The sequence below is a fragment of the Equus caballus genome, chromosome 8 (genome assembly GCF_041296265.1).
Source record: "Equus caballus isolate H_3958 breed thoroughbred chromosome 8, TB-T2T, whole genome shotgun sequence".
Classification (NCBI taxonomy): domain Eukaryota; kingdom Metazoa; phylum Chordata; class Mammalia; order Perissodactyla; family Equidae; genus Equus; species Equus caballus.
The window spans coordinates 46,507,546-46,533,133 of NC_091691.1; the positions used below are offsets into that span (position 1 = coordinate 46,507,546).

At 43.0% G+C, this 25,588-nt stretch overlaps 2 protein-coding genes across 12 annotated transcripts in view; both read right to left on the reverse strand.

Annotated features, from left to right (window-relative positions):
* The window catches only part of GNAL (G protein subunit alpha L), a 147,078-nt gene that overhangs the window by 21,624 nt on the left and 99,866 nt on the right, over positions 1 to 25,588 (reverse strand). For all 11 annotated transcript variants that reach the window (XM_023648221.2, XM_070220706.1, XM_070220703.1 and 8 more), the window contains one exon: positions 916 to 970. In XM_023648221.2, the coding sequence (XP_023503989.1) occupies positions 916 to 970 (55 nt within the window). The remainder of the gene's footprint in view (positions 1 to 915; positions 971 to 25,588) is intronic.
* Positions 6,774 to 10,119, reverse strand: CHMP1B (charged multivesicular body protein 1B). The gene has a single exon (XM_005615080.4). The coding sequence runs from the start codon at positions 9,349 to 9,351 to the stop codon at positions 8,752 to 8,754; it is 600 nt and encodes a 199-aa protein (XP_005615137.1). The 5' UTR covers positions 9,352 to 10,119; the 3' UTR covers positions 6,774 to 8,751.

The window sequence follows — 25,588 nt, forward strand, 5'->3', positions numbered from 1 at the left end:
CAGATGTCAGGGCTGTTTTTTTCTGATCACCAAATCCATTATGATGTTAATTAAGCGGCTGCTCTGCAGTAATTCTGGAAGATGGGAGGCGGTCCTCCCCTCTCAGTCTGAAGAGAAGTGTTCAGGACGGCCCCAAGGGATTGGCACAAGACTAGGAAGGCTTGATTGCTCTGTCTGATAATCTCGAGCTCTTGGAGTCAGCCTCAGAGAAACTGACTTCGGGGGAGAGAGGAGCTCAGTCCTCCAGGGGAGGCAGAGAAGAGACAGCCTCCAGCAGAGGCCCACGGCCAAGGCCCTCCAGGGCACACAGACACTGGGGAGCGTTGCAGAAGCAGTTTCAATGGAGCCCCCCCCCAACTTCCTTGGAGTTCACTAGCTCTAGAGGCATCTGGGGGCGCTCCTAAGCGGAGCAGTTCAGGATCACTGAGTCTCTGCAGATACCTGAGGGTGGAAGGTTGCTCTCTGCTACCTAACAAATGTGCAGTGGGGCGCTTTTCTCCAGCTCAACCCAAAGGAGACACTCTGGGTTACACCTGGAGAGTGTGCTTGTGGTCTGTGACCCAGACCGGGGCCAAGAGCAGAATGGGCACAGTTTATGAAGCTGGAGAAGTAAAGGTTTAGTTTTCTGTTGACATCTCCACTAGAAATGGGAATTGCATATTGCTATTCCACAGATAAAATTATTTCAATATTGGCAATTTAGAAATCTAGTAAGTTTCAGAGAGCTAAGTCAGGGGCAAATCACAGGGTGGGGCAAACACACCACGTGCACAGCAGGGACAACACAATTAGCAAACGGTAGTTATTTTAAGGATTTTTCCTTTAATCTACGTGTAAATAACCACCGAACAGCACTGGCAGTCCCTCTAACCTCCCGAGTTTCCGCCGGCCGGGCGCAGGTCTAGCTTCACATACCTGGTCTGTGGGTGTGTAGTCCACCAAACTGACGCTGTCGATTCTTTCCAGGAAGCTGAAAAGAAAGCCAGCACGAGCTCAGAAGGTTCTCTGAGGACTTTCTCCTGGGTTGTGGAGTAGTGCACGGGGAGAGTCACACGCCACGGGAGGACAGGGCAGGGGGAGGCTGAGGGAGGGGCCCACTGTCTCTCCTGAAAGCATCTGCCTGGATAGCACACGGCTCCTCACGGAGCGGCTAGGACTGGATCCTTCTTCCTCTCCTCTCTGCGGCCCCTTCCCTCGTGCCCACGGCCGCAGGTCGGGGTGAGGGGCCGCTCAGAGCTGGGGAAGGGGCAGGGCCTCCTTCCAAGGCCAGGCTAGCAGAAGGCCATGCTGCGACGGCAGTGCAAAAGGAGGGGCGAGGATGTTCCCGGGGCGTGAGAAGTCTGAAGATGATGCAGAAGCGATGTGAGCGTGTCCGCGTGCTAGCGGGAGGGATCCCGCGTGCACACCCGGCCGAGGCCCTGCGTGTTACCGACCAGCGGGAGGGCGGCGCCCAAGGGAGAGGAACCGGCAGGTCCCGCACCGGCCGCAGCCGAAGGCCCCGCAGGCCCCTCTCCCTCCGCGGGGACCGCCCTCACCCCCGCTGGGCCTCCAGCCGCCTGAGCGCCCGCGTCCATCTCCGCGCCAGCCCCGCTTTGTTCTGCATAGCGCTCGCCACGGCCCCGCATGTTTTACATCCATCCATCTGTTTATTATCTGTATCTTCCTCCAAAATGGAAGACCGACAGGGCAGGGCTTTGTCCTGTTGGCCCAGGTATCCCGGACCCAGCGCTGGTGGGCCCTGAACATCTGCCGGATGAACGCGCGTCCGCCCCCTCCTCGCCCACAGCCTGGGGAGGTGAAAAGCGCGCCCGAGAGGCTGGGCCACAGCGGCTGCCACACTTGATTGTCAAGACACAGGAAGAGAGGGGCTGGTAAACTAGTGAGGAAGGACCACTTCCGGAGGGCGAGGGGCACAGGGGCTTCCGAATGGAAGCAGGGCATGTGAGGAGAGGGAGGGTCTCAATGGCCCAAGCTCCCCAGGCCTTGGGTGTCCGTGTGGCCAGGGTGAGGTTCTGGGACTGGGGAGGGTGAATGTGACCTAGAGGGACAGCAGCCGACCCCCTGCCTGTCCACCCCTGGATGGTTTGGGTTCCATCACTGGGCAGCTGAAGTGAGCAATGACCCAGCCTTCCTTTAAGCCCGTGTGCTTGTGGGCATTGGGCACAGCACAGAGGAGGTGTCACCCCCTCACCGCCCCCCCACCCCCATCTCCACACATCACCAGCCTGCACTGCTGGCCCTTGAGTGGCATTCAGCTCAGGCAGGAGGGAGGCCAAGACACAGGAAGGCCGCTTAATTCCCTTGGCCATCTTAACTCTTTCCTACCGGAAAGCTAAAGATAGCCCCAGGTGGCCCGAGATGGCGGCCTGGTGCTGGGGTGACAATTTGGCAGCCCTCCATCTACATGCCCTTGATTTAGCACAAGGCCCAGCTGCTCCAGAATCAAGACCTACCTCAGAGCTACAACAAGGGGCACCTCCACAGCAGGGAAGCCACAAGCAGAATGTAGGAAGGGGCAAGAGCGGAGCTGCTGGTGTTAGGGATGTCCTTTCAGAGACAGGAAGTGGTGGGGCAGCATCAGGAATGAGGTTGTTTCAGCTGGAGGACAGGGCCATCTCACCCAAGGGGAAGGCAGCTGTGGAGGGTGGTGTCTGTGACTGCACTGCCTGCCCTGGGAGTTGTCAAAGAAAGTAAACTGCTCCTGGAGAAGGACTGCAGGGCTATGGCCAGGTGGCAAGGCCACTGAGCAGCCAAAGGGACTCCTACCTGCCTGCAGCCTCTCTGGGCACTACGAGCCCTGGTAGGTGCTGCGGTGTACCAGAAGGTGGGTGAATTGGCCCAGGGCACAGAGCTGGTACCTGAGGAGGAAGAGTTAGGACAGAATGCAAACAACCCTGGAAGTGCCGCCTGGAGGGGCTGCCTGGGAGCTGGAGAATCACGGGAGGCCCCAGGGTCCCGAGGCTCCAGGGAGGGGAGGGCCCTGCCCTGGCCTGAGGCCTGGTTTGAAAACCACAGTGTAGTTTGGCTCAGTCCCTGCCGGCCTTGAATTCAGTGGAGTGGAGAGTGCCTCAGAAGCACACACTGAGTCCTGACCATCTAGCAGGAAAGGAGCAAAAAGACTGGGATGAAGTGAGGGAGGTTTCTGCTCCTGGAAAGGGAGCGCTGGACTGGGGCCCCGACAACCAGGCAGGTCTCCGTGGGGAGGTGAGCTGCTCCTCCCTTTTCCCCGCCCCGGGTAGGCTACAATAATTTGATTCAGAAATGCTCTGTCGTCTTGGCAGGGGACATAGAATACTGCACATGTGATACGGAACCCAATCACTTCTGACTGAAAGGGCTGGAAGGAACTGAAAGTTAAACTAAATATGAAGCCTTTGGCTAAGTGAGGGTTTAGGAAGTAATGAATTTCAAACAGGATGCAGATGGGGTGGAGGGAGGTGGGCGAATTTATTCAGATGGTAATTACAAGTATAAGTAGAAACAATGAAATGTGGTTAAAAAAATACATCAGAAGTTCTTGATAGGTGTGATTAAAGACTGCCTTCTGAAGGATGCAGTGGGAGTACCTTCCTGAACACTTATTGTAAAATAAGTGGTTCTGAGATGCCAATGACAAAGGCGAAGATGTCAAGTTCTTTTCCATCCCTAATCTCCAGGATGGGTATTCAAAGTTCCTTCCAGCTCTGATACTTAACCATCTAACTGAGAACTGAGAGGTATCAAGGAGCATTTCCAAAAGTATCTTCTTTTGGCACTCTTTTTGGATTGTTACTGATGCTGAATGGTATTCTGAGTTCTTGGATTTCATGCGTGTGCCATGAAAATAAAATGGGAAAATTCCCCTCTGGATGTAAATGTGTCCCCCAGTTCTTTGAAAGACTCTCTAAGGAATAAAGGAATAATGTAAAAATCTATAGCAGTAGATTTCTGTCAGCCTTTTGCCTTAATCTTTGGTTCAGTCAGCATATTTCCTACCATGTTGTAGAAGTACTTCAAATTGGGGCTCCTAAGATATCTAGAGATGACTTTTAAGAGTCTTCCCAATCATACACAGAATTTCACGTGACTACATTTTAAAGGGTTAGTAACACTGTCTTCTTAAATATGCACTGTCTGTTAAGCCAAAAAATTAACCAGATTAAAGAATTTCCCTTGTAGACCATTCATTCACACTAGACACAGAGTTGCAAGACAATACCAAATGACAATTATGAAAAATACCCTCATTATGGACACTATAAAAGAGTAGTTAAAAAGCAATTTACTTTTTTTTTTTCATTCTTTCCTGCTACAGCTGAGGATATTCATGTTTGCAGAAGCATTTTTATTCTCATCATTTAGACTCCCCCTTCTGTTTGATATTGGCACAAAATGGCGATTCCTGATTTCTCTCTCATCTGCTGTCTGCAACCCCACTAAAATAAGTCAAAAGTTACTGAGTTGATCATGAACAGGGACAAGGGATCATGAAATGATGAAAACTCTTCGGTTAAGTGCCTTTAAATAGCTGGGTCTGAGAAAATGCACCAACTAAATTTAATTAAAAGGTCATTAAAATTATTTCTTTTGTGTAAAATGTAGCAAGGTGGAACTCTGTCAAGAACTCTTCTCAGTGTGTTATTAAAATTTACTCATGATGCGTATTTACATGATACAACAATGCTATGGAGAAAACTATTACCTATATAGTAACAAAGCCCCAGGCAGTGCCGGGTGCAGCAGGGTCGTGATCCTTGCTACTTGAGAGGTGGTCCTCAGAGCAGCAGAGGCAGCATCTGCAGATCTCAGGAATCAGGATGTACAGCTGAACCATATCCCCTGGTGAAACCGTGACCCACGTGCACATCAAAGTGTGCGATGCACTGTGCCTGGCCTCTCCGTTTTTACTGCCACCACACTCCAGGCTCTGATCTCTCTTCACCTGGACAATAGCATTTCTGATGGCTCACGCTCCTGCTCCTGTCTTTAGGGTAAAGTTCACGCTTCTAATCTGGCCTCCAAGCCCTTTACAATTTGTCCGATCTCTTCATCACTCTTTTTGATGGTAAACCCTCCATTCCAGTCAAATCCCCATGTAGCGTTTGGCCTCTCAGACCTTTGTGTAATTCCCACCTTTTTTTCTTTGAAGCCCCAGATTAAAAACCCCACCTCTTCCAAGAAGCCAATTCTAAGCACCACGGACACTGAAATCCTGTTCCCCACGTAGACTTACTGTTTCATGATTTGATTGTCAACTGCTTTGTACAACACGTAGAAATCATTGTACAACATGATTTGATTGTACACTGCTTTATATTGAGATTTACCCTTTTTGAAAGTTGGGGTATAAAATACACAGTGTGTAAAGTGCACTAATCCTAAGTGTTCATCTTGATGACCTTTTTACATCTGGATACACTCATGTCCATTTTTCTCTTTATGTGTCTACCTCACTGTATTGAGCACTGTTTAAGGTAGAAGCGTGTCTTTTATTTCTAGAAAGAAGCCCCAGAGAGCCAGCACCCAATATACTTAGTCTAAATCTCTTATTCAGCCATTCTGAATAAACACTGCTGAATTGTTTGTCCTGACACTCTTCAGGAGAGAGGGAGCAGGAGCAAACGTTTCACTTTGGAGAAATGCTATGAAGGAAAAGTTACAGTGCTTCTGAGGATTCACAATGGGTCTCCGGCCCAGGGCTCACTGCATCCACTTTACCCACCGTGTCCATTGTCATTAGAGAGCTCTCGGGACGATCACGAGTGACAGCACCCAAGGGAGGTGTGCATTCATGCCGACACACTACCAGGAGCCAGCTGAGCTGGGCACCACCCCAGGCCCAGTAACTGTGACCGAGACGGACCTTGTCTGGTCCTGCTTCATATGGAACTTACCATCTAGTGGTAGGAAAACGAATCTAGGCAAACTAGACAGACATTTTCCTAATTCCAGTCAGTTGATTAAAAGAAAAAAAAAATTACGACGGCCTGCTCACCAATCTGTTTAATGTCCACTGACTTGTAGCTTTTTTGCCCTTAGTACCAAAGGTCTTGAGCTTTGGATTTCAGCTACAGACGCCTCCAAAAGGGTGCTGTGCGTATTGCAGAGGAATCTAGAACACAAGGTCCCTCACTGCTGCTTTACAATGTGAGACTGTCTGGCTGACTCTAAGACTATGTTCAGCTAATAAGGTTATCAGATTGCTGTTTATTTTAGGTGGCTCTTTCCTATATCAAAGACAGCAGGGCAGGCACGTGGGGCCCAAGCCTATAGCACACCTTTGTCTAAAAGGCACACACGTGCGTTAACAATCCTTCAGGAACAAACAGGTTGTTAGAAAGTTCTCCAATAGTGCACTTATCATCTGATCTGAAATAAAATAACAATCCTTAAAATAAACTAAAATTTTATTCTAAATCTGTTAGAAATGGTATATTTGAAGGCAGAAAAACAAAAACGAGAAATAAGAGTAAAAGTTGTACTGGTAGTTGCATGAAAATTAACTATTTCCTTGGTATATTTGAATTGGATCCTTTTGTAAATTATATCTATCTTTAGCCCAGGGAAGCTTCAATGTGAGGAAGAATCTTGTTGCCATGAAGAAACTATTACAGTAAAGAAGTAATAGTTAGGGCTTCTAGAAACACATATGAAAATTCCACGCTAACCAAACCGAAATTCAGGTGGTTAAGGGTGAGTTTGGGAAAATATCATGCCTTCTGAACCAAGTCTACCTCTGAATTCTTTTTCTTAAATAGCTTTTTAAACAGGATGCACACTCATAGGCAGTGACATGCAGTTTAAAATGATTTATTTGACAAACTTCTGTGGTTTACATTTCAGCATTTCATTAACTGCAAAAATGAGGAAATAATTCATGGGCCTGGTGTGCTTTTGAAAATAATATTTTATGGTTCATAAAAATGTACATTCATATTGTTTGAAATCAACATATTTTAAGAAAGTTCAAGCATTGTTTAATCTCACAAAATATATTATTTTGTTGGGAATATTTGCACTATAAAAGGATCTTCAATTTACCAAAGGATTCAACACTAAGCTATTTTTTAAGTTGCAATTATTTTTTCCAGTCTAAAGAGGGGTTACAAATCATGCTGCACTCACACACAGCTGCCTCTGTACAGCCATGCAGATGACAGGGGCGAGTTCTACAAAGATGCAGGGCAGAGAACTGACAGTGTCCCTTAGAGAAGACTTCAGAACAACATCCAGTCAGATGTAAAGACACTTAAATATGAGGATCAGTCCTCATCTGCATACACTTGTTCACTTTTATTTATTTTAAACACACTCATTCACACTGGAAAACATAATAGTGAAGACTTGGTTATCAATCTTTCAAAGGGCTTAGAAGAGTCCCTATAATTATTTTCTGAAACACTGGAATTCTCTTATGGAGAAATCTTCCAGTGAAGGAAAGGGGGAATTTAAAATATCCTTAAATATTTAACTTATACTAATATAACTGCCAAGACAAAAGCAAGTCCCTGTTCTCCATGTTTTCAGGCTATGAGAAAGTGATGGCTACAGGCTTTACTTTTCAGCCAGAGAATATACACTGCCACTCCAGAAAGATGGAAGGCAGCACAGCTGGGCTCTAGCTTTAGAGGGCCAAGCCTGCTGTCCAATCCTGCATCTTTTCCGTTTTCCCAGACTTCCAGCTGGCTGCGTGTATGTTTAAGTCATTTGCATGGCTAGGTAAAACATTCCACCATATATCTCCAAGGCTTTTAAAGAGTTGTTGCTTTAAGACAAAATAATAAATGCAAATAATCAGAACTTAAAATGTGGTTCTAATTTCATTTCTATTTTTGTTAAAATAAAAACAAAACCAACAACACACAGTCCTGGATTCTCTCAAATCAATCAACAGTTCTTTGGCAATGTTAAGAGTGAGTGATATGACTGCTGTGCTAATTAACATACTTTACAAGAAATCTAATTAAAGTATTGAAATAGGAAAATGACTAGAAATGTGTTAGAGAAGTTCATTTGAAGAAACTGTCGTGTTAAATCTTTTAAGTGTTTTTAAAAACTCTTTAGTAAGTAAAAAGATAAATGAACAATTTTTTCTTATAATAAATGGAAGTTACGTGGCATTTTTTCCAGTTATAAGACAACTACAATGGGAAAAATTTATAGAACATAAATAGTAAAAGAGTATTATGCAAGACTGTCCTAAGGTAATTTTAGTGTTAAGTTAGGAAAACAGGTTAATAGTCAACTGTAGTCTTGATTTGACGGCAAAAAACAAAGGATACAGAAACAGCACAGTCCATTAAATAAGTTGAATTGAGGTACTGACAGCTCTGTAATCAACCCAATCATTCTCTCTTTAATTTTTACGTGCCACCTGTCAATTCTAGATAGTATCAATTACACTAAATTTTAAAAAATAACCAATTTTGATAATTCGGGCAGAAAACTGAATACACAGGAACGAGAGTTTTGACGAAATTTTGGAGAAAGATTTACATACACCAAATTAACTACTACTGTTAAAAGGCCGCTATAATAACACACATCATTACAAGCTATAGAAAACTTTAAAATGCAGTTAAGAGTGGAGAAAGCCTGGAATTTCTTAATGTATCCGGAGAGCACTGAAAACCCATGGGTAAAAGCATTTTAAGTAAAGAGCATTTCAGCATTCTGGCACGTTCAGAGTTTCTAGTGTATAGTATCTTTCTAATATACAGAGAGCATTTCAAAAGGTGGCTACGGCCAGGAAACCTCAGAGTGGGTTCTGTGTCACACTTGATCCCGCAGGCGGGCCAGTCTCTGGGATAGTTCATCCTGCTCGGCCGAAGCCACGCTCGTAGCCACGGAGCCGGTCTGCCCCTGCGGCAGCTCCATGTTGAGGTCTAGGCCGGCCTCGTCTGCCATTTCCTGGAGCAGCATATCCACTTGGTTCTGGGGAGTGGTCAGCGTCGTCGTGCTGCTCATCGTGTCTTCCATTTGCTGCGTCTGGACATCCAGCGTCTCAAACTGGTGCTCGAATTTGTCCATTAAGGCAGAGATCTTCTCCAGATTCATGGTCTTCAGCGTCGCATCCATCGACTTAACCACACCGGCCATCGACTTGGTCACCTTGCCCATCGTCACCGCCGTCTGGACTCTGGCAGCCACAGCATCAACCCGCGCACTCATTCTCAAGAAATTCACCGCCTGGTTCTTCTGGCGAATGGCATTTTCGGCGTGAATCCTCGCAACTTCCATGTTGCCCTTCTGAATGGCCTTTTTAATTTTGGCCTTTTCGGCCTTTTCCTCCTTGTCGCATTTTTTGGCACTCCTGCTCAGTTCTTTGGCCGCGAACTTCAGGTTGAACAGGTGTTTCTCCATGTTGGACATAGTCGGACGGCTCTTTGGGGGTCGGCGGCCCGGGCCAAGAGGCGCGCAGAAGGGAAAGAGAAAGAGAGAGGTCCGCTCCCGGCCGCCGCTCCTTTGTTTTGGTCCTACTTCCTGTTTCTACCTGCGCGGCGCAGACGATGACGTTAAGTCAGGCGCCGAGGGGCGGGGCCCGCGGGCCGGACGTCGCCGGGGACGCCCGAGGGGCGGGGCTCGGGCCGGACCACGCAAAGCTGGACCCGCCGCGCTGAATGCCGCGCAGCCGAGCACGGTGCTCGCTCGCTCTCTACACCGAGGTCCACCCGGTTTTAAAAGTATTTAAGCGTTAGTAAATTCACGAAAATTAGTGTCCGCACACGCTTCTTAGGAATATACCTACTGAAGTGGACGGGCTATGTTTAGAGCTACACGTAAGAAATACCCGAACTCCAACGTGGCAGGCTTAAGGTGGGTGGCCAGAAGGCTAAAAACCAGCGGACCGTGACCTAGGTCGGCAGACTTAAAGGCGCCTTTACATGCACGGTTAACTTCCACTTTCTCAGGGGAACCTGAAACCATGGATCATTAATACTCTAAAAAATAAAAGAAAACAAAAGCTGTATCATTGACCTGCGCCTCAATCTGACTACAATTTGGGATGGAGTCTTGTGACATCCTTTTATTGCAGTGGGTGAAAATACCTTCAAAACCGTGGACCACCACATTTATAGCGTCGCCAGAAGTTCAGCTCATAGGTGAGCTGCCAGCAACTGTCATCCAAAAATCCTTCTATGGTTTAGTAATAAAAGGACCCATTTTTTGCTGGTACAATTCTATCTATTTGATGTTTTATAAATATCCAAGGAACTTCACTCACATTAAGTTTGACAGGCTAAATTATCATTTTTAAATTATGCAGGCAGAGAATGGTGAAGTATTGGGACCCGCACCCACTGGGATACATCAAAACTGTCACTATGTATTTTATACCCTTTAAAAGGTAGGCTTTCAAATGGCAGCAATGTGTGCTGTAGCTTTTTTCTTTTAGAAAGATTCCTCAGATAAGAAATAACAAAATATAAGAAAGCCCGACCTGGCCTAATGATCTGGGTTGAAAATGAATACTGAGAGCTAACTCTGTTTAGACATCATTTTAATCCAGAGCCTCCCCATCCTTTGGGGCCTCCTGGGGTAAGTTGCCAATGGTCTTGCCCCACAGATTAAAGGAGTGGTGGTGTCACAGGCATCTTCCTAGAATACAGCTCTGATTATATGACTCTCTTGCTCCAAAACGGGCATAACGACTGAACGCTATGCGGCATGTTAGGTCCCCACCCTCTCCTCTCTTTCCCTCCCCGACTTGCCAGTCAAACCAGACTGAAGCATGGAAGTTGACCATAATTTGTGTCATTTGATGTGTGTGCAGAATGGTCTCTATGCTCCTCCCTCTGTGCACACCGCTGCCTGCTTACCTGCTTCCTGGCTTTACATCCCATGCATCTCTGCCTATTCAGATTGTGCATGCCTCTCCTCAAAAGCCACCTTCTCCGTGAAGCCTCCCAGGACCCTCTCCTCTGTCACCTATTATCTTAGGAACCACGTGGAAGCAGATGACAGGCTTATTCCTTTCCCCCCATGGAAGCCAGCAAGCGCTCTGCGCACAGTAGGCACTGACTCCCATAAGGCTTTGCTGAATTGAATTGTCATTGAGAGGTGCTAGGACATTACTCTAGTTAGCAGCTTAGCCAACATTACGTTTTTTTCCCTAAAGTAGTGGAACTGTTTCTTCAAATGAGATGTTTCTAAAAACAGAATATAAAAAGCCAATAATAGGGAAGAAATCTGAAGTGGGGATAGAGGGGATAGACCCTCTTGTCTGCTCACCCCACAAAATACCCTCCCTTTCTTTTGGATTCCTTAGTGTTTGCAAGCTGGTTCTTTGACCATGTTGCACAGTTTGCACAATGACAAACTCTACTTAGGTGAGAGGGTTTGGAATATAGTCAGGAGAAACTGTGATAGATGATGAGGATAATGACAACTAACATTTATTAAGTAGTGACATGCCAGGCGTTGTTCTGGGCACTTTACATGAATTAACTCATCTCATCCTAGAAACCTATGAAGTAGATACATCTCCAATTTACAGATAAGGAAACTGAAGTACAGAGAGCTGAGCAACTGGCCCACGACCACACATCTGCTAAGTGTTAGAAAGAGGATTCCATGGATATAGCCAGGACCAGTAATAAAACAACGGGAAGTTCAATAAGTTAACAAGAATAAAAGACCGATTATCTTTGGCTTAAAAGAAGAAGGTGACTTAGCAGCCGCTCTGTGAGAAGACTGAGGAGTTGCATTGACTGCAAGGTAAATTTGCACTAAAGCAAGGTTACTAAAAGAAGTTAACATCCCCTGAAACTGCATTCACGGACTGACATTCACTGACTGATGGCAGGTCTCTAGACCGGTCAGTCTAGAGAATGGAGTGAGTTCCAGAAGCCTTATTTTCAGACAGCAGGGTAGACTGGAACGCAGAAGAGGAGGCTGACCTGGCCTTTGGCAGCTGCCCCTCCTCCCCGAGCTCAGGGGAGAAGCATTCCCAGGCCCCTGCCTTCTTCTTCCTTCTAGACACCCCTCAACTATCCCCACTGTGCTCAGTATGACCTGTAGCTAACACTTTTACATTTCTAGAGCAAGTTTTCTTCTGAGCTCCAATATACCCAACTGTCTCCTGACTCTGGAGAATTTGAGGTGCAAGACCGTTTGGCAACTCCTCCAACTGACTGAACTCTCAGTCCTCCCCCAAAGCTGCTCATCCCTACCCACTAAATGGCACGTCCGTTCATTCACCTAGTTGTTCAAGTGAGATGCTTAGGAATAAGCCTGGATGACTCCCTTCTCTACGTCTACACCCCATCTCTGAGTTTTTCCATTCTTTGCATTCCATCAAGGGTGAAAACCTTCAGGGTATGTGTCAGACTTGTATACTTTCTTTTTCATGTATCTAGCAAAGGGGAGATTATGTTTATGAAAGATTGTCAAAGGAGACTTTGGTCCTAGGACAATTCTGATTGCACATGAGAACCTTCTGGACTCAATTCATGGTATAAAAAAAGAACATACAGTTTATAATCACTGGAACTCTACCTTACAACACCCATAGCCAAAGTAGAACGCTTTTTAGGGACTGTAAGAAAATTTTGATTAGAGTGCACACATTTCTAGAAAGGGGCATGAGTCAAACCAGTTAATTATTCTTATCATAAAATGAGGAAGAAAAAATGCTATAATATGGCACATATGGCCTATTTCTTTTTCCTTCCTCTGAACCAATACAAATGGTTAAACTGAAACATTTAAGCAGAACATGTGGCTTGATTTCACTGGACAATAAATCATTTGCTAAATCTAAAGACAGTCTAAAAAAAAGAAAAGAAGTAGATATGAAAAATAATTTTATTGGGTGTGTTAAAATATTACTGGATCCTCATAGGCAGGTTTCTAGTGGTTTTGAAATGTTATACCTGGAATTCTCTTTCCGAGCTCCTCCTCGCTTACCACAGTTTGTATCTACGTCTATATTTATGCTGTTTTGCTCGGTAGCAGTCTGTCCTTTTAGATCTTTCCATGTGACATTTTGATTCGCTACCTCACACCTGGAACACACAGATACTCAATAAATTTCTGTTGAATGTATGAATGCAGCCAAAGGAAATGGCATTGGATATATATCCACTTGGTGACCATTTCAAGGAATAGATGACGTACATTACTGAATATATTACATATATACAAGTTTTCTCTCCATCACCTTTATATTTAGGAACACAGCTATAATTTAAAACTCTGAGACTCCTCAAACCTTGGGAAATTGCAAAGTCATTGTCAAATTATGTTAACATGATGTTAAGTTTTAAAAATGAAAACAAGAAAGAGTTAGAAGGAAACAGACAAGTAGCACCTGAGTAGGCTTCTGCATTGCCCTGCGTGCGAGCTGGTAAACGTCTGGGTTATTAGTCCTCGTTGTGGTGTGGGAGTGCATACTGCTGGGAGAACCCTGTCTTCTCCGTGTCCTCATGGTCTAATTTGACATCCACTCTTGTGTTACATAGGGATTCTCCTGCTCTTTCTGTGCACTGAATAACTTACCAATTTGATGACAGGCTGAAAATTAAATCTAAATACTTCTGTCCCTCTAAAGACAGTCCAGGCTTTCTCTTGGCCCTGAGTAAAGCAATGACCATCTTGCCCTAGTCGTTCACAGAAGAGGAGCCCCATATTCCTTCCCAGTCCTCCTTGCAATAAAGAACTATCTGGATTTTGAAAAATTCAATGGCAGTAATTCTTTTAAAGAAAAGTAGTCTCTAAATATTAATTTTCCTGTTTGGGTTTATGTTAAAGCATAACTCCAGATTCTTTTCAGTTCAGTCTTATTTTAGGATGATTTTGGACTTTCCCAACAAAGGAAACAGCATGAAAGCAGAGGGAGGGGCGTGCAGTGTGGTCCTGACCGGGCATCAGGGTACTGGGCTCTGGTCCATCATGGGCAAAGCTGTGTTATTACTGTGTGACCTAGACTAGGCCCACTCTCTTCTCGGGCCTCAGTTTCCTCATTTATAAAATTGGAAAGGGAAGACCTGCAATCTAACAACAGGTGATAATGCTTTCATCAGGCCTTGGCACCAGGAGAGGTTGCTCAAAATCATTAAATTAAAAAAAAAATCCCTGAATTAAGCTAATTCCAGCAAAGTCTCAATGTGTTTTGGCAAAAATGTGAAGCAGTGAAGACTCCCATATACTATTGGTGGGAGTGTTAGTAGATATAACCTCCTCGGGAAAATATCGCATTATCTAATAAAGTTAAAATATGCATCCTCTACGAGCACCAATTCCACTTCTTATCCTCCCTAGCGAAACGCTAGCACATGTACCAGGTTGCAAAAAAGACGTTCAGAGCATCATTATCTGTCATAGCCAAAACCTGGAAATAACCCAACTGTCCAACAAGAGAACAGAAAATAAATTGTGGTATATTTTTCCAATCGACTACTATATAGCAATGAAAATAATTAGACACAACCAAACTCAAAACATGAATAAATCTTAAAAACTTAGTTTGAGTAAAAGAAACAGACCAAAATGGTATACACTACATAATTTCATTTAAAAAAATCCCTGAGACAATCTGTAGAGATTCATTGTAAAATTTACTATGAGAAAAAAATGTATTATTTAAATGGCTTTTCCCTCGGCAGTCTGCGATGGATGTTTGCAAGTCTCACATGGAACATGCAGAGTACATCCAGCAAAACAGAGAAGGTAGACTGTGTCTATTTCTATATTACTCCTGCATTTACGGAATATTCTGTAGAAAGAAAATCTACTCCTTTGGTGGGGGTCCCTGCCTCAGTGAGAGAGAAAAATATAAGTAGAAACTAAAGAACTAGGGAAGGAAAACAAAGGCTGAAATATTTCATGTCTATGAAACGTGTGATGTATTTCTCTTTCCAATCATTCTTCTCATCCTTCACTGGAAATCTTTATTATGCTTTTTTCGAAAAACTTATTCCCCTGCAATAGAAACATGTTGCAATATCTAGGCTGCCTGGTTGTCTAATGGGAAATAGGTCATCCTGTAGACACATTTCTGGATGGAAAGCAATTTCATGACTACACACATGGGACGACAGGATAGGACTGTACAGTGGTCAAGCCAGGCTGCATGTGGGACCCCTCTGAAGGAGTCTGGAAGCTGACTGTTCTCACATAAGTTAGTTTTTAACTTGAGCATTAAGCTTACAACCCATGAGTTAAAAATAGTTAATGTGCACGCTAGCCTATGAGTTTTGTTGCATGTTAAAGCCTTCCCTCGTCCTCCTCTTGCAGCATCTTCTGTGTATAATGGAAACAGCTCGTTAGAAGCTGGGAGCTTCCCCAGGGCTGGTTGGTTGAGCACTGGGAGATGGTGGTGGAGGGAAACAGTATTTGTGTTTCTTATTGCTGCTCCTGGGAAAAAGTGTGTGCAGCTGACACACTCATATCCTTGATCGATGCTGTATTTGATCTGCCACGAGACACAGCTTTTAAGCAGCATAAGGTCGCAGTTAAATTGAACTTAAGGAGGTCAGTTGATTTAAAATACCCATGGTCATGGAATAGAGAGTACTAGTTCTAACAACCACATATTCTGAAAACCATTTAAAGTCTTTTCAATTTTTGTTTAATCCACACTATATACGTAAAGGAAGGAGTCTTTGGCCATTAGTGCCCATGCAAGGCTAAGCTTGGCAATTTCTTTTGGTCAAGAAAGAGCTGCAATTTAAGCTTTTGAGCCAAAACATACAGATTTTGTTAGTTTAAGCCGGTATCTTTAGTTAGAAAGCAAAATGGTATTAGAACTCAAATATAACTTAACTCAATGAGCGCTACTAGAAATAATTTAACACTTCTATTTAGAATGTAAAAAGTCCTATAACAGAGAATATTTCTTATCACTTTCATACTTCTGTAATGTACTATTATAGTATTGAGTTTTCTCTGAGACAGTGAACATTTGAGGATGAAAGGAGGGCAAAGATACGTATTTTTAAAAGACGTTTTAACTTTAAAATGGTTTTGAACTAAGTCATCAGATACGAGATATCGGAACCAAAATATAACGGATGTGCATTCTTGTTGTACTGTTTGATGGAGTTGGGCTAGACTCTTCCAGCTCACACCTGTATTCCAAAAATATTTACTGGGTTCAAGGCTTGGGGGGAACACGATGGGGGACAGGCAAGTAATGCGCAAACGTGATGCATTTATAATGTTCATAAAGCACAGGTGTGTATTCCCCCAGCGTTTCTTCTCCTGGAAGGTCCTCCACAGGTGGGACATAGAGGCGCTGGCGAAGCTTTCCCAATAAATTTGACAAGTGAGGCATTCTAGCAGATATTTCTTTCCTAGGAACCGCTAGGCTGCTTTGGGACATGATTAACCATGTTCTAAATATAATAAACAAACATCTGGAAAACAATACTTAATAGTAAATCTTAGCATACTGCAGGAGAAAGAAAATGTATTTTTAGAGTAGTTTAGGAGTTAAAAGAGAATTCAAAGCTCGCTGAATTTCAGTTACACTAATGTGTGAAACATTGCAAATACTTCAATGGCCTTTACATGAAATAAAATAAGGAGACAAGCACAAATTGCATTCAGCATGGTTCCTGCTCACTGGAAGCATTCTGCTGTTTCCTCTTTCCGCAGTGGCCCCCCACTGTGTGTCTGTCACAGCATCATTTCCCAGCAGGTCTCACCATCTCCCCTAGGTCCTTACAAGGACACTGACTGTAAGCAGGCTAACTATGAGAAGCATGTGCTGAACCAAGGGTGGAGAGGGGAGCGCTGAGGATTCCTAGAGGCAGAGAACCTCCTGAGAGGGGGTGCCCCATGGGCTGCTCTATTTTCAGAGACGAAATACAGTTGTGCGCCACATAACGACATTTTGGCCAATGAGGGACCACATATGCGACCGTGGTCCCAAAAGATTAGTACCATGCAAACTAGGTGTGTAGTGGGCTATATCATCTAGGCTTGTAAGGTACTCTCTATGATGTTCACACGATGACGAAATCGCCCGACACACTTCTCAGAATGTATCCCCTTTGTTAAGCGATGCATGACTGTACATGGATTTGTTCAGATCACACCATGTGTCAGAGGAAGAACCAGAATAAGAAATGGACCTTCCAAGCTGTGTTCACCTTGTGGTGAGATTCTTCAAGAGATCTGTGATGTTATTAAACATGCTCGATTGAAGATAAAAATTTTCCTTTTATGGAAAAACGATCTATTAAATCTTGTCAATTTTAGAAGATATATTTAGTTACTGAATATATCTTAGCAGAGAGTCACAGCAAAGCAGTTTCTTTCCTAGGAATTACTTCCTGCCTCAGGTAACTGGTATGAGGAATCTTTCATTCTTTCTTCATAGAAATAATGCATAACACTCCAGATTCACGTTAATATCAAGTAGAATAAAAAGCAATGGCATAGCATGCACTTAACTGCTGTCATATGAATAAAACTGTTAGTATCAAACAGAAATTCTATTTGTTCTTAGATTTCCTTGAATTAATATTATAATAGAATAAAGCTTGTATTTTGAAAGTAGCTTTTTGTTGACATTATGGATCCTAATTATTATGAGATCAATAGAGTTTGGGATAAGAAATATATTTAATTTTAACACCAATGCATACAATATCCTCAGCAAAGTTTTTCTTTCTTCCTTTTTAGAATTCTTTCCTTGATATGAAATTACCAAAGGGCAGTTTCCTTACTCCCTAAATCCTATTTTTAAAGCTTTATTTACATTTCTAGATATTGTGAACACAATCTCATTGTTTCTTGGGAGGAGGGAATTCTACATAGTATTTAGTTTTCTCTGAGACAGTGAAGACTTTTGCTCTAAAGGAGGCCATGTAGTAGCAGCTATCAGTACTTCATTCCTTTTTATGGCTGAATAATATTCCATTGAATGGACAGCCCATATTTTGTTTCTCCACTCAACATACGATGGACATTTGGCTGGTTTCCACTTTCTAGCTATTTCAAATAATGCTGCTATGAACAGATATTGTGCCTTTATCTAAGCTTTACAGAAAAATTAATTTTGTTTAATGAGAATGGTAGACAATGAATGGTAGAGAAAGCAGAAAAAGAAGTTATAATATAAACATCCATCATTTAACAAAAATTTCTTGAACACCTACTATGTGGTTGCATGGTTCCAGGCACAGTGGTAAACAATTCCATGTGAGCAGTCAACAACAGCTCACTAACCTATCCATAATGAAGAGTTTTAAAAACTTGATGAGATTTAGTTATTCATTCAACAAATATTTACTGAGATGTTACTGTGTCAGGCACTGCACGGAGAAGAACAACTAAAAATCCTATTGGAAAAACTTCTTATAAAATTACCTTCCAATTTCCATAAATATTATTCTTTAAAGATATTACAACATATTTTCAGTATGGGAATTATATTTTGAATCAGCATTTTTGCTTTCCTATTTCTTTTCTTCCCTTTTCTCTCTCAGCAGCATACCTATACTGTCACCTTACCCGGACTCAAGCACACGGATGAGACAGAATTCATTTTATTGGGTGAGGAGTATTAACTTCTGTTGAGCAATTGTTCACCACTTTTGAAGGGAGTCTCTCTTTTTCACTTGGAATTAAATAGAAAGGGCCTGAAATTAGGCAGATTCAAAGGATCAGCAGTCTCCAAATTAATTTTATTGTGATGTCCAAGTTAAAATCTAACACGCGAGTTGCAAAAGGGGGATTGCAATTTAAGGTGCCCAATTCCATGGAGTTTTGTATATTTGGAGTTGTGAAACCATCTCCATAATCACTTTGAGAACATTTCATCACTCCGAAAAGAAACCCCGTACCCATTAGGCAGTTACTCCTCATCCAACCCCCCACTGCCTCAGCCCTATGCAACCCTAATCTACTTTCTGTCTCTATAGACAGACCTATTCTGAACATTTCATATAAACGGAATCATACAATACATGGCCTTCTGTGTCTGCCTTCTTTGACTTAGCATAATGTTTTCAAGATTCATCCACGTTGTAGCATGTATCAGTGCTTCATTCCTTTTTATAGTTAAATAATTTTCCATTGTATAGATACACTACGTTTTGCTTATCCATTCATCAGTGGATGGGCATTTGGGTTGTCTCCACTTTTTTAGCTATTATGAATAACGCTGCTCTGAACATTTGTCTTCCAGTGTTTGTGTGGATGTATGTTTTCAGTTCTCTTGAGTATATGTCTAGGAGTGGAATTGCTGGGTCACATGGTAACTCTATGTTTAACTGCCAGACTGTTTTCCAAAGTGGCTGCACCATTTTACATTCCCACCAGTAGCATATGAAGGTTCCAATTTCTCCACATTCTTGCCAACACTTGCTTCACCTGACTTGTTGATCATAGCCATCCTAGAGGGTATGAAGTGTTGTCTCTTTACGGTTTTCAGATTTGCAACCCTAATGGCTAATGATGCTGAGCATCTATCTGTGAGTTTATTGGCCATTTTTATATCTTATTGAGAAAATGACTATTGTGATCTTTTGTTCATTTAAAAATTGATAAAATTATTATTATTAAAGATAATATTATTTATCTCTTTATTATTGACTTGTAAGAGTTCTTCTGGATATAAGTGTCTTATTGGTTACACAATTACAAATATTTTCCCCTTTTGTGACTTGTCTTTTTACTTTCTTGAACAATGAGGACCTCTATAGAAAAACAACTATCCTGGCTTTCAGTTGCAAATTATGTTCAAGATATGAATTGGATGGAAATGGAAAGTTGATGAGAGCGACTTCAGAATTTGGAAAACGAGTGCTGTTATGACAATCCACTTAATTATAAGCTTAGGGCCAGGACTCATCATCTGTATAATGTAGCACCTGGCAGTGCTGGTGCACAACTGATGCTCACATAATGTTTGTTGAACTTTTAACCTACAGTAAACTCTCACTATCTTTAGGTTTCAAATTTGAAATCCTGGATAAATAAAAAATAATCTGGCATGGTGTAGTCCCGTGTAATCTTAGGTGCTTTTGTTTTCTCCTCTGTAAAATGGAGATGATAGACTGAGTTGCGTGAGGATTAATACATTTACTCATATAATGTGCCTAGAACAGCGCCCCCATATGGTAAGTTTCAATAATGATGAGCTATTTTGCAGCTACAATTTGAAAGCTGAGAGAGACAGCTTCAAATGAGAGACACATCTCAAGTTATTTTGAAGCTGTATACTTTATTAATGGTGGTTCTTAGTGGTTTTCAATCTGAGTTCCCTGGGTTCTTTGAAAGTGTTTCAAAGAATTCAGCAAAAATTACACTTAAAAGAACTGTAATAAAAACCCTCACACACACAAAAATGTCTTATGGCCATGTTGTAACTTGTGGGGTCCCATTAATGTGTTAATTTGTGCTGCTGTTACTTATTTTTCTGTAGACTTCTGAGCACATCTTTACATAGGTATATTTTTCTTCCCCCTACATTTTTCTATGAAAATTTCAAACATACAATAAATTTGAAATAATTTTATAGTGAATGCTTGAATACCCACCATCTAGATTCTGCCATTACTATTTTATTGTACTTTTAAAAAATCACATATCTACCCATCTTATTTTTGATGCATTTCAAAGAAATTGCAGACACCAGTACACTTCCTCCTAAATACTTCAGCATGTAGGTCATTATCTAGAAATCAATATTTGTTCACAGTTTTCTCTTTTGAAGTAAATTTCGATCCACTGAAACACAAATCTTAAGTGTCCATTTGCCGAGTTTTGACAAATGTGTACACCTGTATAACTCAAACTCCTACCCAGGTATTATGCATCTAGTTCGCCTTCTTGCAGATGTCTGGTTGTTTGGAAGGCAGGTTGTAGCAGTGCACTGGCCATCATTCAGGTGACGCAGCACCTGTCCAGGAGCAAACCGTGAGGGCAAGTCCCCCGAGGCACCGAGGACACAGCAGCCTGCTTCTTCACATGCCAGGGAAGCGTGGGCTCACCTGTGGGGCCCAAGTTCTTGTCACAGAGTCACTCTCTTACAGACGGTACTTGTGCTTTTAAAAATTTAAGCATCAGACTTCACATTTATGTTAAGGAATGTGAGGAGTTGTTAGAGGCTATTAGAAATTCAACTTGGAAGAACATTTCTTACAGTTCTCCTTTCCACAATTCTGCATAATTTAACTTAAAATGTTTCTTGTATTATAAGGCAAACAAACAAACAAAACCCATTTTTGCTACCATTTGCAACTACTCATCTACATAAACCAGAATATTGCCAGACACCCCCTCCCCCAGTAGGAGGAAACTGGATGTTGAACCTCGTGAAAGACTCAAACGTCATCTATGAGCACTGAATTTCAATTTTGTTTTAATCAAAGGGTCACAGAGATCTTATGATAGGTAAATCAATGTGAACATCTAAAATAAATTTCACTCTAATAAAGCACCACTTTGATTTGGTATTTGATATAAACTCCATTTGGTCCTGTGGGTACAAATTTTGGAAACTGGCCACGGGTTCTACACTGGACTCCGTGGAGCCCTGTATTTCTTGGTGCCAACTGAGGGGCCACAAAGGAGCAGGGTAGAGGCCAAGGGCGACGCGTTGGGCCCCTCGCCACTGCTGCCCAGGGCAGGCTCTTCATTACTGGTGCCCCACACAGGCCTCTGTTTGACAAAGGGTTCTATTTCTAAGAAATAGTGGAAAAATACAGCTCGAAGGCATCAAAAACATGTTTTTTAAAAAAGTATATATAGTTAAAAGGGCCCGAATTTCACAGCTTTCAAAACGAATCTAGCAATACACAGTGAATGGGAAACATCATCAGAACTAGGGTGACATGCTAGCGGGGCAAGGCCTTGGAGCCCCACGTGGTCCCAGAGTCCTCTCTTTTGTAAGAAGTCTGAGGATTCAGTGAGACAACGCATGGAATCCACCAGCATTCTCCACTCAAGGGGGCAGTTTTCCTGAGAGATTTAAACACTCTGTTTACACAATGTGAAATAATAGAAAACATATATATTAGTCTCTGACCCCGGGTACTGGCACAGACCTCCTGAAACCCTTGTAATTTCCTGGGTGATAGCAGTGTCTTTTGTTCTAATGAGATCACTCTGGGTGGGCTCCTAGATGGGGCCTGGTCACCAGAAAGAACAAGCCATGATGAGAAGCTAGAAACTTTCAGTCCCACCTCCACCCTCCAGGAAGGGGAGAGGACTAGAAATGGAGTTGATGATCCATCAGCCTATGTGATGAAGCCTCCAGTAAAATGCCAAAAGTATAGGGTTTGGAGAGCTTCCAGCTGAACACATCCATGTAACTAGGAGGGTGACGCCCCCCGACTCCACGGGAGCAGAAGATCTTGTGCTCGGCCCCTCCCAGGCCTCGCCCTATGTATCTCTTCATCTGGTTGTTCATCTGTATCCTTTACTGCATCCTTCACTTCGTAATAAACTGGTAAATGTAAGTATGTGTTTCCATAAGTTTTGAGAGCTGTTTTAGCAAATAATCAAGTCCAAGGGGAAGGAGCCCTGGGAACCTCTGACCTGTAGCCAAGTTGGACCAAAGTTGCAGGTAACCTGGGGATATACTACTTGCAATTGGCATCTGAATTCGGGGCAGTCTCGTGGGACTGAGCCCTTAACCCATGTGATCTGACGCTATCTCCAGGCTGACAGTGTCAGAATTGAGTTCAACTGTAGGACCCCCAGCTGGTGTCACAGAGAACTGCTCAGTGTGGGGGAACCCCTCCCCCCACCACAGCTGGTGTCAGAAGTGTTGTGAGTGTGGTAGTGGTGTGAGAGTAAAGGAGACACAAAGGAGAAGTGTAGCTTTCCTACTCACACAGAAACATTTGTTTAAGCCCTCTCAAAAATTCCTTCTCAGGGCGAGGGTCTCCAAATTAGTGAAGAAATGGATAACCAGGGGCTGACCAACTTACACTGAGATATTTGCCTCTAAATTTATTCTTCATATGTGAAGAAAAATTTTTACTGAACTGCACATAAACAGGAACATTTCCAATTCTGCAGATCTAGAAAATAAATTTGGCTAGAAATAAGGATCAAGATGAGAGTTAAGGAGAACACGTATGTGCCCCTGGGTGGCTGAATATATATTTAATGAATGCAATAGTATTTAGTAACATGCGTATTTTAAAATATAGTTTCTTTTATCTTAAAATGAGCTGCAAAAAGTCAGCTGTGAATTTGAAACTTCATTTTTGCTAATAATTTCTAGATTGTTCTGAAAGCTTAGTATTCAAGGACTTCGGGGCCACGAGATGGAAACCAGTGCTAGAGAGGGGTCACCATGTCACCAAGACTCCTGACTGTTGGCAAAAGGCGGACAGGGGATGCAGCAGAAAATCACTTTACCTTTTCACTGCTATTTTCTTTTTTTTCTGGGATATTCTCTGCCTTTGAGAGTATTCTGAAACCAATTATTCAAACGGATATACTCCTGGAGGCCTTCTATGTAAACAAATCAGTAGAAGCATAAGAACCTGCAGTCTGAGCTGTAGAGTTTCAAGTTACATTAACCAAAGTCTGATTTTATAAACCTGTTATAAAGACCCAACTTTCTCTGATTTTCTTTCTCCCAAAATAGCTGTTTCCACGGCTACATAGTCACTTATTATTAGGACTTAGAGGAAATGCATTTGTGGGGATAATGCAGTAGAGATTCTTTTTTAATTTTCACAGTGGGAACTGGGGAATTGTGTATAAAATACAATCCCTGGTCATTTGCACAGCTTGCTTGAAGCTTCAAAGGCACTGATTTTTACCAAAAGTACAATACTTTACTTAAAGCTATGTTATGACGATTGTTCCCACACTCCTCTAGCCCAGGCAGTCCTGGCGCAGGACACGCAGTGGAGCTGACCCAGCCTTACAGCAGCCTCTGCTCAGGGATGGGGAAGTGGCCACGGACCTGGCCTGTGGGTTCCAGGCACCGGCCGGTGGGGCGGTGTGACTAGGCTAGATGGGGACAAGGCTAGATGCGGACAGGCTGCCTGGTTGTTAGCAAAACTCATCTCCCCTGTTTCCCCTGGGATCTGACCTGCAGATTATGGAGTGGACCTGCCACTCAGGAGCAAGGGAGGAGAGGAGCAGACAGGGAAAGCGAAGTCGAAATGCCCAGAGAGCAGGAAGAGCTGGTCCCCACAGTGTCCCTGACTCAACAGTGGCTTCGAGAGACTCAGAACAAATTCCCCTTTCTCCAAGTATCCTGAGCAAGTTTCCATTCCTTGCCTGCCAAACAGCGTAACGTAGATCTTAATGGCCTTTTTCATTGTACAACCACAGGCACTTTATAATTTGGGGGCTCCCATTCGCACAGGTGTTTTTGCAGGCTTGGAGAGCGGTGTGCATTTGTGGTGGGTTGAGTATGAAGAAACAGGCCTGAGAAACACACGTTTAGACTTTCATCTGTCGTTGACAAGAGGATCCCCGGCTCAGTGAGGAGACCGCCCCCTGGCCAATCATGACTGCTGTTCCCATTGCTTTTCCTGCCCTGGATCCTTCCCTACTCCGTAATCTTTCCTTTTAGATTGAGATATAATTCACATAACATATAATTTCACATACCATAAAATTCACTGTTTTGAAGTGTACAATTCAGTGGTTTTTAGTGTATTCACAAGATTGTACAACCATCAGTACTATCCAGTTACAGAACATTTCCAGTATCCCCAGAGGAAACCCTGCCCCGATAGCAGTCACTCTCAACTTCGCCTGCCCCCAAGGCCCTGGCAACCACTGGTCTGCCTCCTGTTTCTATGGATTTGGCTATTCTGAACATTTCATATACATGGAATCATAAAATATGCAGCCTTTTGTGTCACGGTTCTTAGCATAATATTTTCAAGGTTCATTCATGTTGTAGTATATCTCAGCACTTTCTTTTTTATTGCCAAATAATATTCTGTTGTGTAATGTATCACATTTTGTTTATCCATTCATCATTTTATAGTCATTGGGGTTGTTTGCACTTTTTGGCTATTATGAATAATGCTGCTATGAACGTTTGTGTATGAGTTTTTGTGTGGATGTATGTTTTTAATTCTCTCAGGTATATATCCAGGAGGGGAATTGCTGGAAACTTCTGTGTTTAAGCTCTTGAGAAACTGCAAGAATGTCCCTAGGTTCTTGATTGGCAGCTCAGCCTTAACAGAATTTCAGCATCACTGAGAAGCACTCTCCCCCCAAATATTCCCATGGTTTCCGCCATCGTAGAAATTACTTTAACAGGGCTTAGAATTACTTCCTTCACAATACCCATTAAGGTTCAAAGTGCAATACTGTTGAGCAAGGTAACAGAGTGACTTCGATTCACACCAAGATGTGAGCAGATCTTTTCTCAGCGCAATTTAGAGAGGAAAAAAGAAAACATGTCAGAACACCAGGAATCTGGAATCGGAAAGTGGGGGGAGAGGGGGCCCACAGAGAGTGAGTCTGGGGTGTGGCGTGCGCTTTTAAAGGGACAGGGTCAGCCTCTCCTATCAGTACCATATTGAATACGGGGCCCCTGTTTTGCGAATTCATTTATTTCAAATAGCGCTTAATGAGCACCAGCTTTATGCAGGAACACTCACCTGAGAGCTCGGCATTTGAGGATGGATAAGACACATTCCCTCAGGAATTCAGAATCTAGGGGGCT

Excerpts from the sequence above, each read along its gene's own strand:
- CHMP1B (XM_005615080.4), bottom strand. The coding sequence starts at position 9,351 with ATGTCCAACATGGAGAAACACCTGTTCAACCTGAAGTTCGCGGCCAAA.